Raw genomic sequence first — 12,587 nt, 5'->3', positions numbered from 1 at the left:
TTGCAGCTGTACTGGAACAGCTTGGCTAGGGATGCGACCACTCTCAATATGGCCTGCCATCTTCAAAGATCAATATGAGCCCCCATGTCTCTCTGTCCCGGCACACTCTTTAGAACTGGGCCATTGTGTATAGATTGTCTCTCCCCATCACTCATCATCACCTCATGTAAGGTCCCTTACAGTCAGAAACAGGGGAAAGTATTGCAGGAGACAAAGAAATGGCTGAGCAACTAAATATATATTTTGGCTCTGTCTTCACAAATGAGGACACAAATAAGATACCAGAAATGTTGGAGAATGTTGGGTTCAGTAAGAAGGAGGAACTGAAGTTGATTAATATCAGTAGAGAAATGGTGCTGGGGAAATTGATGGGATTGAATTGATTGGGCGGCATGGTGGCACAGTGGTTAGCACTGCTACCTCACAGTTCCAGGGTCCCGGGTTCAATTCCGGCCTCGGGTGACTGTGTGGAGTTTGCACTGCCTCCCGGTGTCTGCGTGGGTTTCCTCCGGGTGCTCCGGTTTCCTCCCACAGTCCAAAGATGTGCAGGTTAGGTAGACTGGCCATGCTAAATTGCCCCTTAGTGTCCAAAAGGTTAGGTGGGTTACGGGGATAGGGTGGAGGCGTGGGCTTAAGTGTGGTGCTCTTTCCAAGGGCCGGTGCAGATTTGATAGGCCAAATGGCCTCCTTCTGCACTGTAAATCCTATGAAGGCTGATAAATCCCCAGGGCCTGACAATCCGCGTCCCAGGGTACTGAAGGAGCTGGCTCTAGAAATAGTGGATGCTTTGGTGGTCACCTTCCAGGATTCTATAGACTTTGGAACAGTTGCTGCAGATTAGAGGGTGGCTAATGTAACTCCACTATTTAAAAAGGGAGGTAGGGAGAAAGCAGGGAATTATAGACCAGTAAGCCTGACATCGGTAGTGGGGGAAATTCTGGAATCCATTATCAAAGTTTTTATAGCAGAGCACTTCAAAAACAGTGAAGGGGAAACCATGCTTGACAAATCTACTGGAATTCTTCAAGGATGTAACTAGTAGAATTGATGAAGGGGAGCCAGTGGATGTGGTGTATTTGGACTTTCAGAATGCTTTTGACAAAATCCCACGTAAAATATTAGTGTGTAAAATTAAAGAGCATAGGATTGGGGGTAGTGTATTGAGATGGATAGAAAACTGGTTGGCAGACAGGAAACAGTCGGAATTAACGGGTCTTTTTCAGATTGGCAGGCAGTGATTAGTGTGGTACCGCAGCGATCAGTGCTAAGACCCCAGCTATTCACAATATATATTAATGATGTAGATGAGGGTACTAAATGTAATATCTCCAGATTTGCAGATGAGACCAAGTTGGGTGGGAGGGTGAGCTGTGAGGAGGATGCAGAGATGCTTCAGTGTGATTTGGACAAGCTGAGTGAGTGGGCAAATGCATGGCAGATGCAGTATAATTTGGAGAAATGTGACGTTATCCACTTTGGTAGCAAAAACAAGAAGGCAGACTATTATCTGAATGGCCATAAATCAGGAGAGAGGAACGTGCACCAAGACCTGGGTGTACCCGTACACCAGTCACTGAAGGTAAGCATGCAGGCGCAGCCGGTGGTAAAGGAGGCAAATGGTATGTTGGCCTTCATTGCGAGAGGATTCGAGTACAGGAGCCGGGATGTCTTGCTGCAATTATACAGGGCCTTGGTGAGGCCCACCTGGAATACTGTGTGGAATTTTGGTCTTATCTAGGAAGGGCTGGTTTAGCACAGGGCTAAATTGCTGGCTTTGAAAGCAGACCAAGGCAGGCCAGTAACACGGTTCAATTCCCGTACCAACCTCCCCGAACAGGCGCTGGAATGTGGCGACTAGGGGCTTTTCACAGTAACTTCATTTGAAGCCTACTTGTGACAATAAGTGATTTTCATTTTCATGTTCTTGCTCTCGAGGGAGTGCAGCAAAGGTTTACCAGACTGATTCCTGGGATGGCAGTACGAGGAGAGATTGGATCGGTTAGGATTGTATTCGCTGGAGTTCAGAGGAATGAGGGAGGATCTCATAGAAACCAATAAAGTTCTAACAGGACTGGACAGGGTAGGTGCAGGGAGGATGTTCCCGATGGTGGGGAGGTGTCCAGAACCAGGGTCACAGTCTGAGGATACGGGGTAGACCATTTAGGACAGAGGTGAGGAGAAATTTCTTCACCCAGAGAGTGGTGAGCCTGTGGAATTTGTTACCACAGGAAGTAGTTGAGTCTAAAACATTGTATGTTTTCAAGAAGCAGTTAGATATCGCATTTAGGGTGAAGGAGATCAAAGGATATGGAAAGCGGGATTAGTCTATTAAATTGGATTGGATTGGATTGGTTTATTGTCACGTGTACCGAGGTACAGTGAAAAGTATTTTTCTGTGAGCAGCTCAACAGATCATTAAGTACATGAAAATAAAAATAAAATACATAATAGGGCAACACAAGGTACACAATGTAACTACATAACACCGGCATCGGATGAAGCATACAGGGTGTAGTGTTAATGAGGTCAGTCCATAAGAGGATCATTTTGGAATCTGGTAACAGCGAGGAAGAAGCTGTTTTTAAGTCTGTTCGTGCGTGTTCTCAGACTTCTGTATCTCCTGCCCGATGGAAAAAGTTGGAAGAGAGAATAACCCGGGTGGGAGGGGTCTTTGATTATGCTGGCCGCTTTCCCACGGCAGCGGGAAGTGTAGATGGAGTCAATGGATGGGAGGCAGGTTTATGTGATGAATTGGGCTGTGTTCACGACTCTCTGAAGTTTCTTGCGGTCTTGGGCCGAGCAGTTGCCATAGCAGGCTGCGATGCAGCCCGATAGGATGCTTTCTATGGTGCATCTGTAAAAGTTGGTAAGAGAGGGATGGTCAGCCATGACCATAATGAATGGTGGAGCGGGCTTGAAGGGTCAAATAGCCTGCTCCTGCTCCTATTTTTTCTCTGTTTCTATTTCTCTGTGTTAAAGTTCAATCACCGCTTATAAAAACAAATGACTGCGGATGTTGGAATCTCAAACGAAAACAGAAAATACTGGACAATCTCAGCAGGTCTCACAGCATCTGTGGCGAGAGACTCTTGGAGTCATCCAGATTTGAAAGGCTGTCAGACCTGCTGAGATTGTCCTGTATTTTCAGTTTTTCTTCCAGTCACTCTTGTCTGTTCATTATGCTGGCCTATCTACGTTTTGTTGCAGTCGATTTGTACAACCCCAACTGTTTACCACTATCCTAAGTTTGGTATCATCAGCAAATTGTTAAACTTAATTTTGTAAACTGTAATCCAAGACATTTATTCATATCAAAAAATTCTGTGGTCTTAGCACTGACCCTTGGGGAACATCGCTGTTTGAAAAGAAACAATTACCACAACTTGCTGCTTTCTGTCCTTAAGCCAATTTTTTTGTCGATCTTGACCCTATTTCATGAGCCACAGGGCCTGGTGGTGCAGTGGTATTGCCACCAAACTAGTAATCCAGAGAGCCAGTTTAATTTGGGGACCAGGGTTCAAATCCCAGCACCGCAGGTAGTGAAATGTTGAACTCCACCGAACTCTGGACTTCAGTCCAATGATGACCATGGCCCGAATAACACATCCCCACTGACCCCGACAAGTCCACTTCCATTTCAAATGGGCGCTGATTGGCAGCCTCTGCCTGCCTTTGGCAGGAAGTCCCGCCTTGGAGAGCTGCTGACCAATCGGATTGGCTGACAGCTCTCCAGTCCCGCCCTGGGATCAGGGGGTGGGGAGGGAGGGCCGGAGGCCCGGGTCCCGAGGAAGGGCACCCCAAATCTGAAGTGTCTACTTAAAGGGCTTAATCGGGGCGTGGGCCGAATCTGAAATTGCGTCTGGGTTGAGGCAGGATCCACAATTCCGTGCTCCCCGTCTCAGAGTGTAAATTTCTGGCCCATTAAACCATTGTTGAATGTTTTAAAAACCCATTTGGTTCGGGGACGTAATCTGCTATCCTTAACCTGGCCTCTGTGATTCCATGTGATCAACAGCTCTTAACTGCCCTCTGAAAGTGTCCAATAAACCACTCTGTTCAAGGGCAATTAGAGATGGGTAATAAATGCTGGCCTTGCCAACCATGCCCACAATGAAGAACAAAATAAGAATAATTTTAACCTGCCCTTTATATGGTTTGTCAAATGCTTTCTTAAAATCCATGGAGAGTACATTCACCACATTCCATTCAGTAACCTTCTCTGTTACTTCATCAAAAAATTCATTTAGCTTAGTTAGGTTTTCTAAGTCTATGCCGGCTCTCCTTAATGAACTCAAACCACGCCAAGTCCCTGCTGTTTTATCTCCCCCATCGTTGTTTTTTCCTCCGAATAGACCCATCTGCCTTTTAGTATCTGCTTATTAAACTTACATGCTGGCATGAATATTTTGGGGTTATTTTCTTTGTTAACTGCCTTTCTATGTTCGTATTCTTTCTGCCTGTCTTATTTTCCTCTACATTCCCCGCTCAGCTCACTATATTTGTCCTGGTTGGAAGGATTTGTCTGCTGTACATCACCCACTTTCTGTTTTTGTCTCATGGTATTCTCGAGCTCCCTTACCAACCCAGGCTTTGTTTCCCCTGCCTTTTCCATTTGCTTCCCCTGCCTTTCCGAAGACAGCAGGATGAGTGGTAGAGCCAAGTGTGCAGAGGACACTGAAAATGTGCAGAGGGATGTAGATAGTTTAAGTGAGTTGGCAAGGGTCTGGCAGATGGAATACAATGTTGATAAATGTGAGGTCATCCATTTTGGTAGGAATAACAGCAAAATGAACTATTATTTAAATGGTATAAAATTGCAGCATGCTGCTGTGCAGAGGGACCTGGGTGCCCTTGTGCATGAAGTTGGTTTGCAGGTACAGCAGGTAATTAAGAAGGCAAATGGAATGTGGCCCTTCATTGCTAGAGGGATAGAGTTTAAAAACAGGGATGTTATATTGCAGCTGTATTGGGTGCTGGTGAGCCCACACCTGGAGTATTGTGTACAGTTTTGGTCTCCTTACTTGAGAAAGGATGTACTGGTACTGGAGCGGGTGCAAAGGAGATTCACTAGGTTGTTTCCAGAGTTGAGAGGATTGGCTTATGAGGAGAGACTGAGTAGACTGGGACTATACTCATTGGAATTTGGAAGGATGCGGGGGGGATCTTCGAGAAACATATAAAATTATGAAAGGAATAGTTAAAATAGAAGCAGGGAGGTTGTTTTCACTGGCGGGTGAATCTAGAACTAGGGGGCATAGCCTCAAAATAGGAGGAGCAGATTTAGGACTGAGTTGAAGAGGAACTTCTTCACCCAAATGGTTGTGAATCTGTGGAATTCCCTGCTCAGTGAAGCAGTGGAGGCTCCTTCATCAAATGTTTTTAAGGCAAAGATAGATAGAATTTTGAACAGTAAAGGAATTAAGGGCTATGGTGAGCGGGTGGGGTAAGTGGAGCCGAGTCCACAAATTGAATGGCGGAGCAGGCTCGAGGGGCCAGATGGCCTACTCCTGCTTCTAGTTAATAATAGCGTAATAATAATCTTTATTATTGTCACAAGTAGGCTTACATTAATACTGCAATGAAGTTACTGTGAAAATCCTCTAGTCGCCACACTCTTGGGCCTGTTCGGGTACACTGAGGGAGAATTCAGAATGGCCAATTCACCTAACAAGCACGTCTTTTGGGAGGAATCCAGAGCACCCGGAGAAAACTCACGGAGACACGGGGAGAACGTACAGACTCCGCACAGACAGTGACCCAAGCCGGGAATCGAACCTGGGACCGTGGCGCTGTGGAGCAGCAGTGCTAACCACTGTGCCACCGTGTCGGCCATGTTGAATCTGCTTGATGCAATGAGATTTTCTAAGTGTCCTCCTATAACCTTGATAATAGCTTCCATCAATTTTTCGAATTCAAGCTAATTGGCCTGTAGTTTCCTGCTTTCTGTTTCCTTCGTTTCCTGAATAGAAACGTCACATTCGTTATTTCCCAATCTGATGGGACCTTCCCAGAACCTTGGCAATTTTGGAAAATCAAACCATTTCTTTTAAGGCCCAAGAATGAAATCCATCAGGACCAGGAGACTTGTCAGCTTTTAGTTCTAATATTCCCTGTACCCTTTCCATGTTGTAATTGTAATTGTTTCAAGTTCCTTCCTCCCTTTCATCTTGATGCATTTATTTCTAGGACATTATTTGTATCCTCTACAATGGAGACAAATGCAAAACAGCTGTTCAATTTTTCTGCCATTTCTTTATTTTTCATTATTGATTCCCCATTTTTTACTGTCTAATTGGACAAACATTCATCATTTTTCCTTTTTCAATATTTGTAGAAACTCTAACTATATGTTTTTGTATTTCTAGCTTAGCATTTTTTTGTACTCTTTATTTTTTAGTCATTCTTTGCTGTTCTTTATATTCTGTCCAATCTTCTGACCTGCCAGTCATCTTTGCGGATCTATATGCTTTTTCTTTAAGTTTGATACTTACTTTAACATCCTTCATTAGCCATGGATGGTATGGCCTTCCCCGAGAATCTTTATTTCTCAGCGGACTGTATCTTTGCAGAGTGTCATGAAATATCCCCATAAGCGTCTGCTACTGCATCCATATTGTCTTATCCCTTAACCTAATTTCCCAGTTCACTTTAGGCACCTCTGTCTTCATACCCACATAGCTGCCCTTATTTAAAGTTCAAAACATTGATCTTAAATCCACTCCTCCCCGTGAACTGATTGCGAAATTCAATCACGTTATGATCACTACTTCCGAGAGGTGCCTCTACTACATGGTCATTACTTAATCCTGTCTCATTGCACATGATCAGATCTAGAATAGCCTACTCTCTGGGTAGCTCTCACATTTGCTCTCTATGGAACAGTGTCAAGAAAACCTGGCAGAGAAACCCAAGAAATTAGAGTATTTTGCTGTCGGTAATATTCTGGTCATATTTTAAAACTGAGGGTATGTGAATGGGAACAGACTGACCAGATATTGAAACTTATGCAGGGGGCTATTTCAGATCTCAGCCAATTGCAGGAATAGCTGTGTAGCCCCCAGTACTATGTGACAGCTTTGTCATGTTTAAGTGTATTTCTATTTTAGCTTATTGCTTTTCCTATTTCTTTGCTATAAAATCATCACAAGTAGTCGGGGACATCATTTCTGGATTTCGAAACTTTCACTCATACTATACAAATTGCAAACAAACATGGGGGAAGTTGTTTCAAGTTTCCCTTCTGGGGTTTGTACAGCAAGACATTTACCATCAGCCGAGTGTTTAACAGAAGTGTTGAAATCACTCTGTGAACTCACTTAATAAGCTTTCCCAAAAACACTCTTACAAACTTAGGCTCAGCAATCTCGCAAAAACAGCAATGATAATAACCAGTTTTTGTCCTGTCGATTTAGAGGTAAATATTGGCTGAGATGCGGGGGATAACTGCTCTATTCGTCTTTAAAATAATGTCACGAGAGCTTTTACGTTAACTGAGAGGGCAGCTGGGGCTTTGGTTTAACATGTCACCAGAAAGGTGCCAGGTCCCAACAGTTTGCACACCTTGACTGCCGCACTGGAGCGTCAACCTTGATATCCATGCTAAGGTTTCTGGAATGGAACTTGAACCCGGCACCGAGTGACTCAGGCAGGAGTACGACTTGAGCCACCGCTGACGCAAATGGTATTTTTCTAAATTCGAGTAGAAGTGCTGTTCGCAAAGTGAACTTGACTTTACAATGTTCCTTTCGAACAGCAGAGGTGAAGACGATGGTCTCACAACGAGAAGCAATTGGAGGCTGCAGTGGGGAGATTACAGGCCTCTTTCGAATGGATGAGGCCCCGAGGGGGCCTTACTCATCTGTAATTTCCATGAGTTTTATAAAATAGTTTGTTGAGCAACTCCACAGTTTGAGGCCCTCAGGGAAGGGTGAGTTTCAACAGGTTGGGGTGTGGCTTGTTACAAAGTAGCGTAGCTATGGCGGGACTGTGTTTTTGATATGTGTTGCTCTGTTGCCTCAGGGGTGAGTAACCTGGCATTCCGGCACTTGATTGAGTTCACCTACACTGCCAAGCTGATGCTGCTGCAGGAAGAGGAGGCGAGTGATGTGTGGAAGGCAGCCGAATACTTGCAGATGGAAGAGGCGATGAAAGCACTCAACAACCGGTAATAAAACACACGCACTAATTCTCCCCTGCCATTTACTCCTCTGGGGACTGGTGCTGGGACACAGGTTCACTGGGCTGGATTGTCCTCCTGTGCCCTAGGATTCTACAATTTTATGTGTTTGGTGGCTGCTTGCAGTCCTCCTGGCTAGAGGCCATTCATGGTGTGTATGTGTGATCCTAGATATTAAAGTACGAAGTCTTACAACACCAGGTTAAAGTCCAACAGGTTTGTTTCGATGTCACTAGCTTTCGGAGCGCTGCTCCTTCCTCAGGTGAATGAAGAGGTATGTTCCAGAAACACATATATAGACAAATTCAAAGATGCCAGACAATGCTTGGGATGCGTCCATTAGCAGGTGATTGAATCTTTACAGATCCAGAGATGGGGTAACCCCAGGTTAAAGAGGTGTGAATTGTCTCAAGCCAGGACAGTTGGTAGGATTTCGCAGGCCAGATGGTGGGGGATGAATGTAATGCGACATGAATCCCAGGTCCCGGTTGAGGCCGCACTCATGTGTGCGGAACTTGGGTATAAGTTTCTGCTCGGCGATTCTGCGTTGTCTCGCGTCCTGAAGGCCGCCTTGGAGAACGCTTACCCGTAGATCAGAGGCTGAATGCCCTTGACTGCTGAAGTGTTCCCCGACTGGAAGGGAACATTCTTGCCTGGTGATTGTTGCGCGATGTCCGTTCATTCGTTGTCGCAGCATCTGCATGGTCTCGCCAATGAACCACGCTTCGGGACATCCTTTCCTGCAGCGTATGAGGTAGACAACGTTGGCCGAGTCGCACGAGTATGTACCGCGTACCTGGTGGGTGGTGTTCTCACGTGTAATAGTGGTATCCATGTCGATGATCTGGCACGTCTTGCAGAGATTGCCTTGGCAGGGTTGTGTGGTGTCGTGGTCACTGTTCTGAAGACTGGGTAGTTTGCTGCAAACAATGGTTTGTTTGAGGTTGCGCGGTTGTTTGAAGTTGACACACCTTTTTAACCTGGGGTTACCCCATCTCTGGATCTGTAAAGATTTAATCACCTGCTAATGGTCGCATTCCAAGCATTGTTTGGCATCTTTGAATCTGTCTATATATGTGTTTCTGGAACCCACCTCTTCATTCACCTGAGGAAGGAGCAGCGCTCCGAAAGCTAGTGACATCGAAACAAACCTGTTGGACTTTAACCTGGTGTTGTAAGACTTCTTACTGTGCTCACCCCAGTCCAACGCCGGCATCTCCACATCCTAGATATTAAAGATTGGGGTTTTTAGGTGGATGCAATTTTAATACCATATAATAATCTTTATTTTCACAAGTAGACTTACATTAACACTGCAATGAAGTTACTGTGAAAAGCCCCTAGTTGTCACATTCCGGCACCTGTTCGGGTACACTGAGGGAGAATTCAGAATGTCCAATTCACCCAACAGCACGGGCGGGATTCTCCCAAATGGAGGCAGAGCGTTCGCACCGTCGTGAACGCCGTCGACGTTCACGACGGCGGGAAACGGCCCCGATCCCGACCGATTCAGGGCCTGATAATGGGCTAGGAGCGGCGCCGCATCATTTACGCGCGCCAGGCCTTGGCGCCGCGTAAAGGCGGCGCCGCATACATGACGCAGCCGGCGCCGCATAACTGCCGTCACCCGCACATGCGTGGTTGCCGTCCTCTCCGAGTCTGCCCCGCAATAAGATGTCTGACGGATCTTGCGGGGCTGCGGAAGAAAGGAGGTCCTCCTTCAGAGAGGCCAGCCCGACGATCGGTGGGCACCGATCACGGGCCAGACCCCATTTGAGGCCCCCCCCCGGTGCAGGATCCCCCCCCACCTCCCCCGCAGGCCCCCCCCCCCCCCCTCCCCCCCGCGCTGTTCCCGCCGGCAGCGACCAGGTGGACGGCGCCGGGGGGAACCCGCCGTTTTGGGCAGGCCGCTCGGCCCATCTGCCACTGAGAATCGCGGGGGTACTGGTGAATCGCCATTTTGGCTGTCTCGGGCGATTCACTGGACCGCGCCGCGCAAAACGCGATGGTGCCGATCTGGCCACTTCCGTGAATCGCGGGAGGGCGTCGGACTGGCGTGGCGGGAAAATTTGGCGACCCAGGCGATTCTCCAAACCGGCGCGGGAGCAGAGAATCGCGCCCACATCTTTCGGGATTTGTGGGAGGAAACCGGAGCACCCGGAGGAAACTCAAGCAGACACGGGGAGAATGTACAGATTCTGCACAGACAGTGACCCCAGCCGGGAATCGAATCTGGGACCCTGGCGCTGTGAAGCAACAGTGTTAAACACTGTGCTACCGTGCCGCCCAAGGTAACCAACTGAAATAAGTAGCATTGGGAAATTCCTTTATGGAATATTTCAGCACAGAAGGCAGTAGATTAACCCATTCTGCTTGTGCTGGCAAAGACTTGCATTTATATCGCATATGATCACATCTCTCAAAAGCCTTGGTGCTTCCCAGATATTGAATGACCCGCAAGTGCATTGTCTTGTGCAAACGCGTGCAACAACCAATTTTCGCATTGGAAGAGCCCACAAGCAGCAATGGGGTGATTGGTCCATTATTTCACATGTTTATTTGGTGTCTCGGGCATTATGAGCACACATTTGGGTGAAAGAGTCACTCACCCCATTGTTGCTTTAAGGATCCTGCAACAGTCACCTCACTTCAAAACAATTCACTGGAGACGTTTGTGATTGAGTGTTCAATTAATGCTCTAGTCTGGTCCCATTTTAACTAAAGATTTGATAGCTGTTTTAAATTTAGGGATATCCTTCCTTTCTCTTCAGTGTCCTTGTGCTGTGTTACTCCTCCTGGTCGCACTGACTGCCCCGCTCTGTATCGTCGAGCAGTGTTACTGTTTCCTGTCGCACTGACTGCCCCGCTCTGTGTCGTCGAACTGTGTTACTGTTCCCCGTCACACTGACTGCCCCACTCTGTGTTGTCGAGCTGTGTTACTGTTCCCCGTCACACTGACTGCCCCGCTCTGTGTCGTCGAGCTGTGTTACTCCACTGGTCGCACTGACTGCCCCGCTCTGCGTCATCGAGCTGTGTTACTCCTGGTGGCACTGACTGCCCCGCTCTGTGTCGTCGAGCTGTGTTACTGTTCCCTGTCGCACTGACTGCTCTGTGTCGTCGAGCTGTGTTACTGTTCCCCATCGCACTGACTGCCCCGCTCTGTGTTGTCGAGCTGTGTTACTGTTCCCTGTCGCACTGACTGCCCCTCTCTGTGTCGTCAAGCTGTGTTACTGTTCCCCATCGCACTGACTGCCCCGCTCTGTGTCGTTGAGCTGTGTTATTTCTCCCGGTCGCACTGACTGCCTCGCTCTGTGTGGTCGAGCTGCGTTACCCGTCCCTGTTGCACTCACTGCCCCTCTCTGTGTCGTCGACCTGTGTTACTATTCCCAGTCCCACTCACTGCCCCGCTCTGTGTGGTCGAGCTGTGTTACTGTTCCCTGTCGCACTGACTGCCCCGCTCTGTGTCGTCGAGCTGTGTTACTGTTCCCTGTCGCACTGACTGCTCTGTGTCGTCGAGCTGTGTTACTGTTCCCCATCGCACTGACTGCCCCGCTCTGTGTTGTCGAGCTGTGTTACTGTTCCCTGTCGCACTGACTGCCCCTCTCTGTGTCGTCAAGCTGTGTTACTGTTCCCCATCGCACTGACTGCCCCGCTCTGTGTCGTTGAGCTGTGTTATTTCTCCCGGTCGCACTGACTGCCTCGCTCTGTGTGGTCGAGCTGCGTTACCCGTCCCTGTTGCACTCACTGCCCCTCTCTGTGTCGTCGACCTGTGTTACTATTCCCAGTCCCACTCACTGCCCCGCTCTGTGTGGTCGAGCTGTGTTACTGTTCCCTGTCGCACTGACTGCCCCGCTCTATGTCGTCGAGCTGTGTTCCTGTTCCCTGTCGCACTGACTGCCCCGCTCTGTGTTGTCGAGCTGTGTTACTGTTCCCCGTCGCACTGACTGCCCCGCCCTGTGTCGTCGAGCTGTGTTACTGTTCCCAGTCCCACTCACTGCCCCGCTCTGTGTCGTCGAGCTGTGTTACTCCTCCTGGTCGCACTGACTGCCCCGCTCTGCGTCGTCGAACTGTGTTACTGTTTCCTGTCGCACTGACTGCTCTGCGTCGTCGAGCTGTGTTACTGTTCCCCGTCACACTGACTGCCCCGCTCTGTCTCGTTGAGCTGTGTTATTCCTCCCGGTCGCACTGACTGCCTCGCTCTGTGTGGTCGAGCTGCGTTACCCGTCCCTGTTGCACTCACTGCCCCTCTCTGTGTCGTCGACCTGTGTTACTGTTCCCAGTCCCACTCACTGCCCCGCTCTGTGTGGTCGAGCTGTGTTACTGTTCCCTGTCACACTGACTGCCCCGCTCTGTGTCGTCGAGCTGTGTTACTGTTCCCCGTCGCACTGACTGCCCCGCTCCGTGTCGCGAG

General features: G+C 48.2%; 1 protein-coding gene across 2 annotated transcripts in view; it reads left to right on the top strand.

Moving 5' to 3' along the window:
- Positions 1–12,587, top strand: part of znf131 (zinc finger protein 131) — a 44,487-nt gene that overhangs the window by 13,887 nt on the left and 18,013 nt on the right. For both annotated transcript variants that reach the window (XM_072515645.1, XM_072515644.1), the window contains exon 4: positions 8,020–8,164. In XM_072515645.1, coding sequence (XP_072371746.1) covers positions 8,020–8,164 — 145 coding nt within the window. The remainder of the gene's footprint in view (positions 1–8,019; positions 8,165–12,587) is intronic.

Source organism: Scyliorhinus torazame, chromosome 9, assembly GCF_047496885.1.
Source record: "Scyliorhinus torazame isolate Kashiwa2021f chromosome 9, sScyTor2.1, whole genome shotgun sequence".
Lineage (NCBI taxonomy): Eukaryota > Metazoa > Chordata > Chondrichthyes > Carcharhiniformes > Scyliorhinidae > Scyliorhinus > Scyliorhinus torazame.
This window is presented reverse-complemented; position numbering and strand designations above follow the sequence as displayed.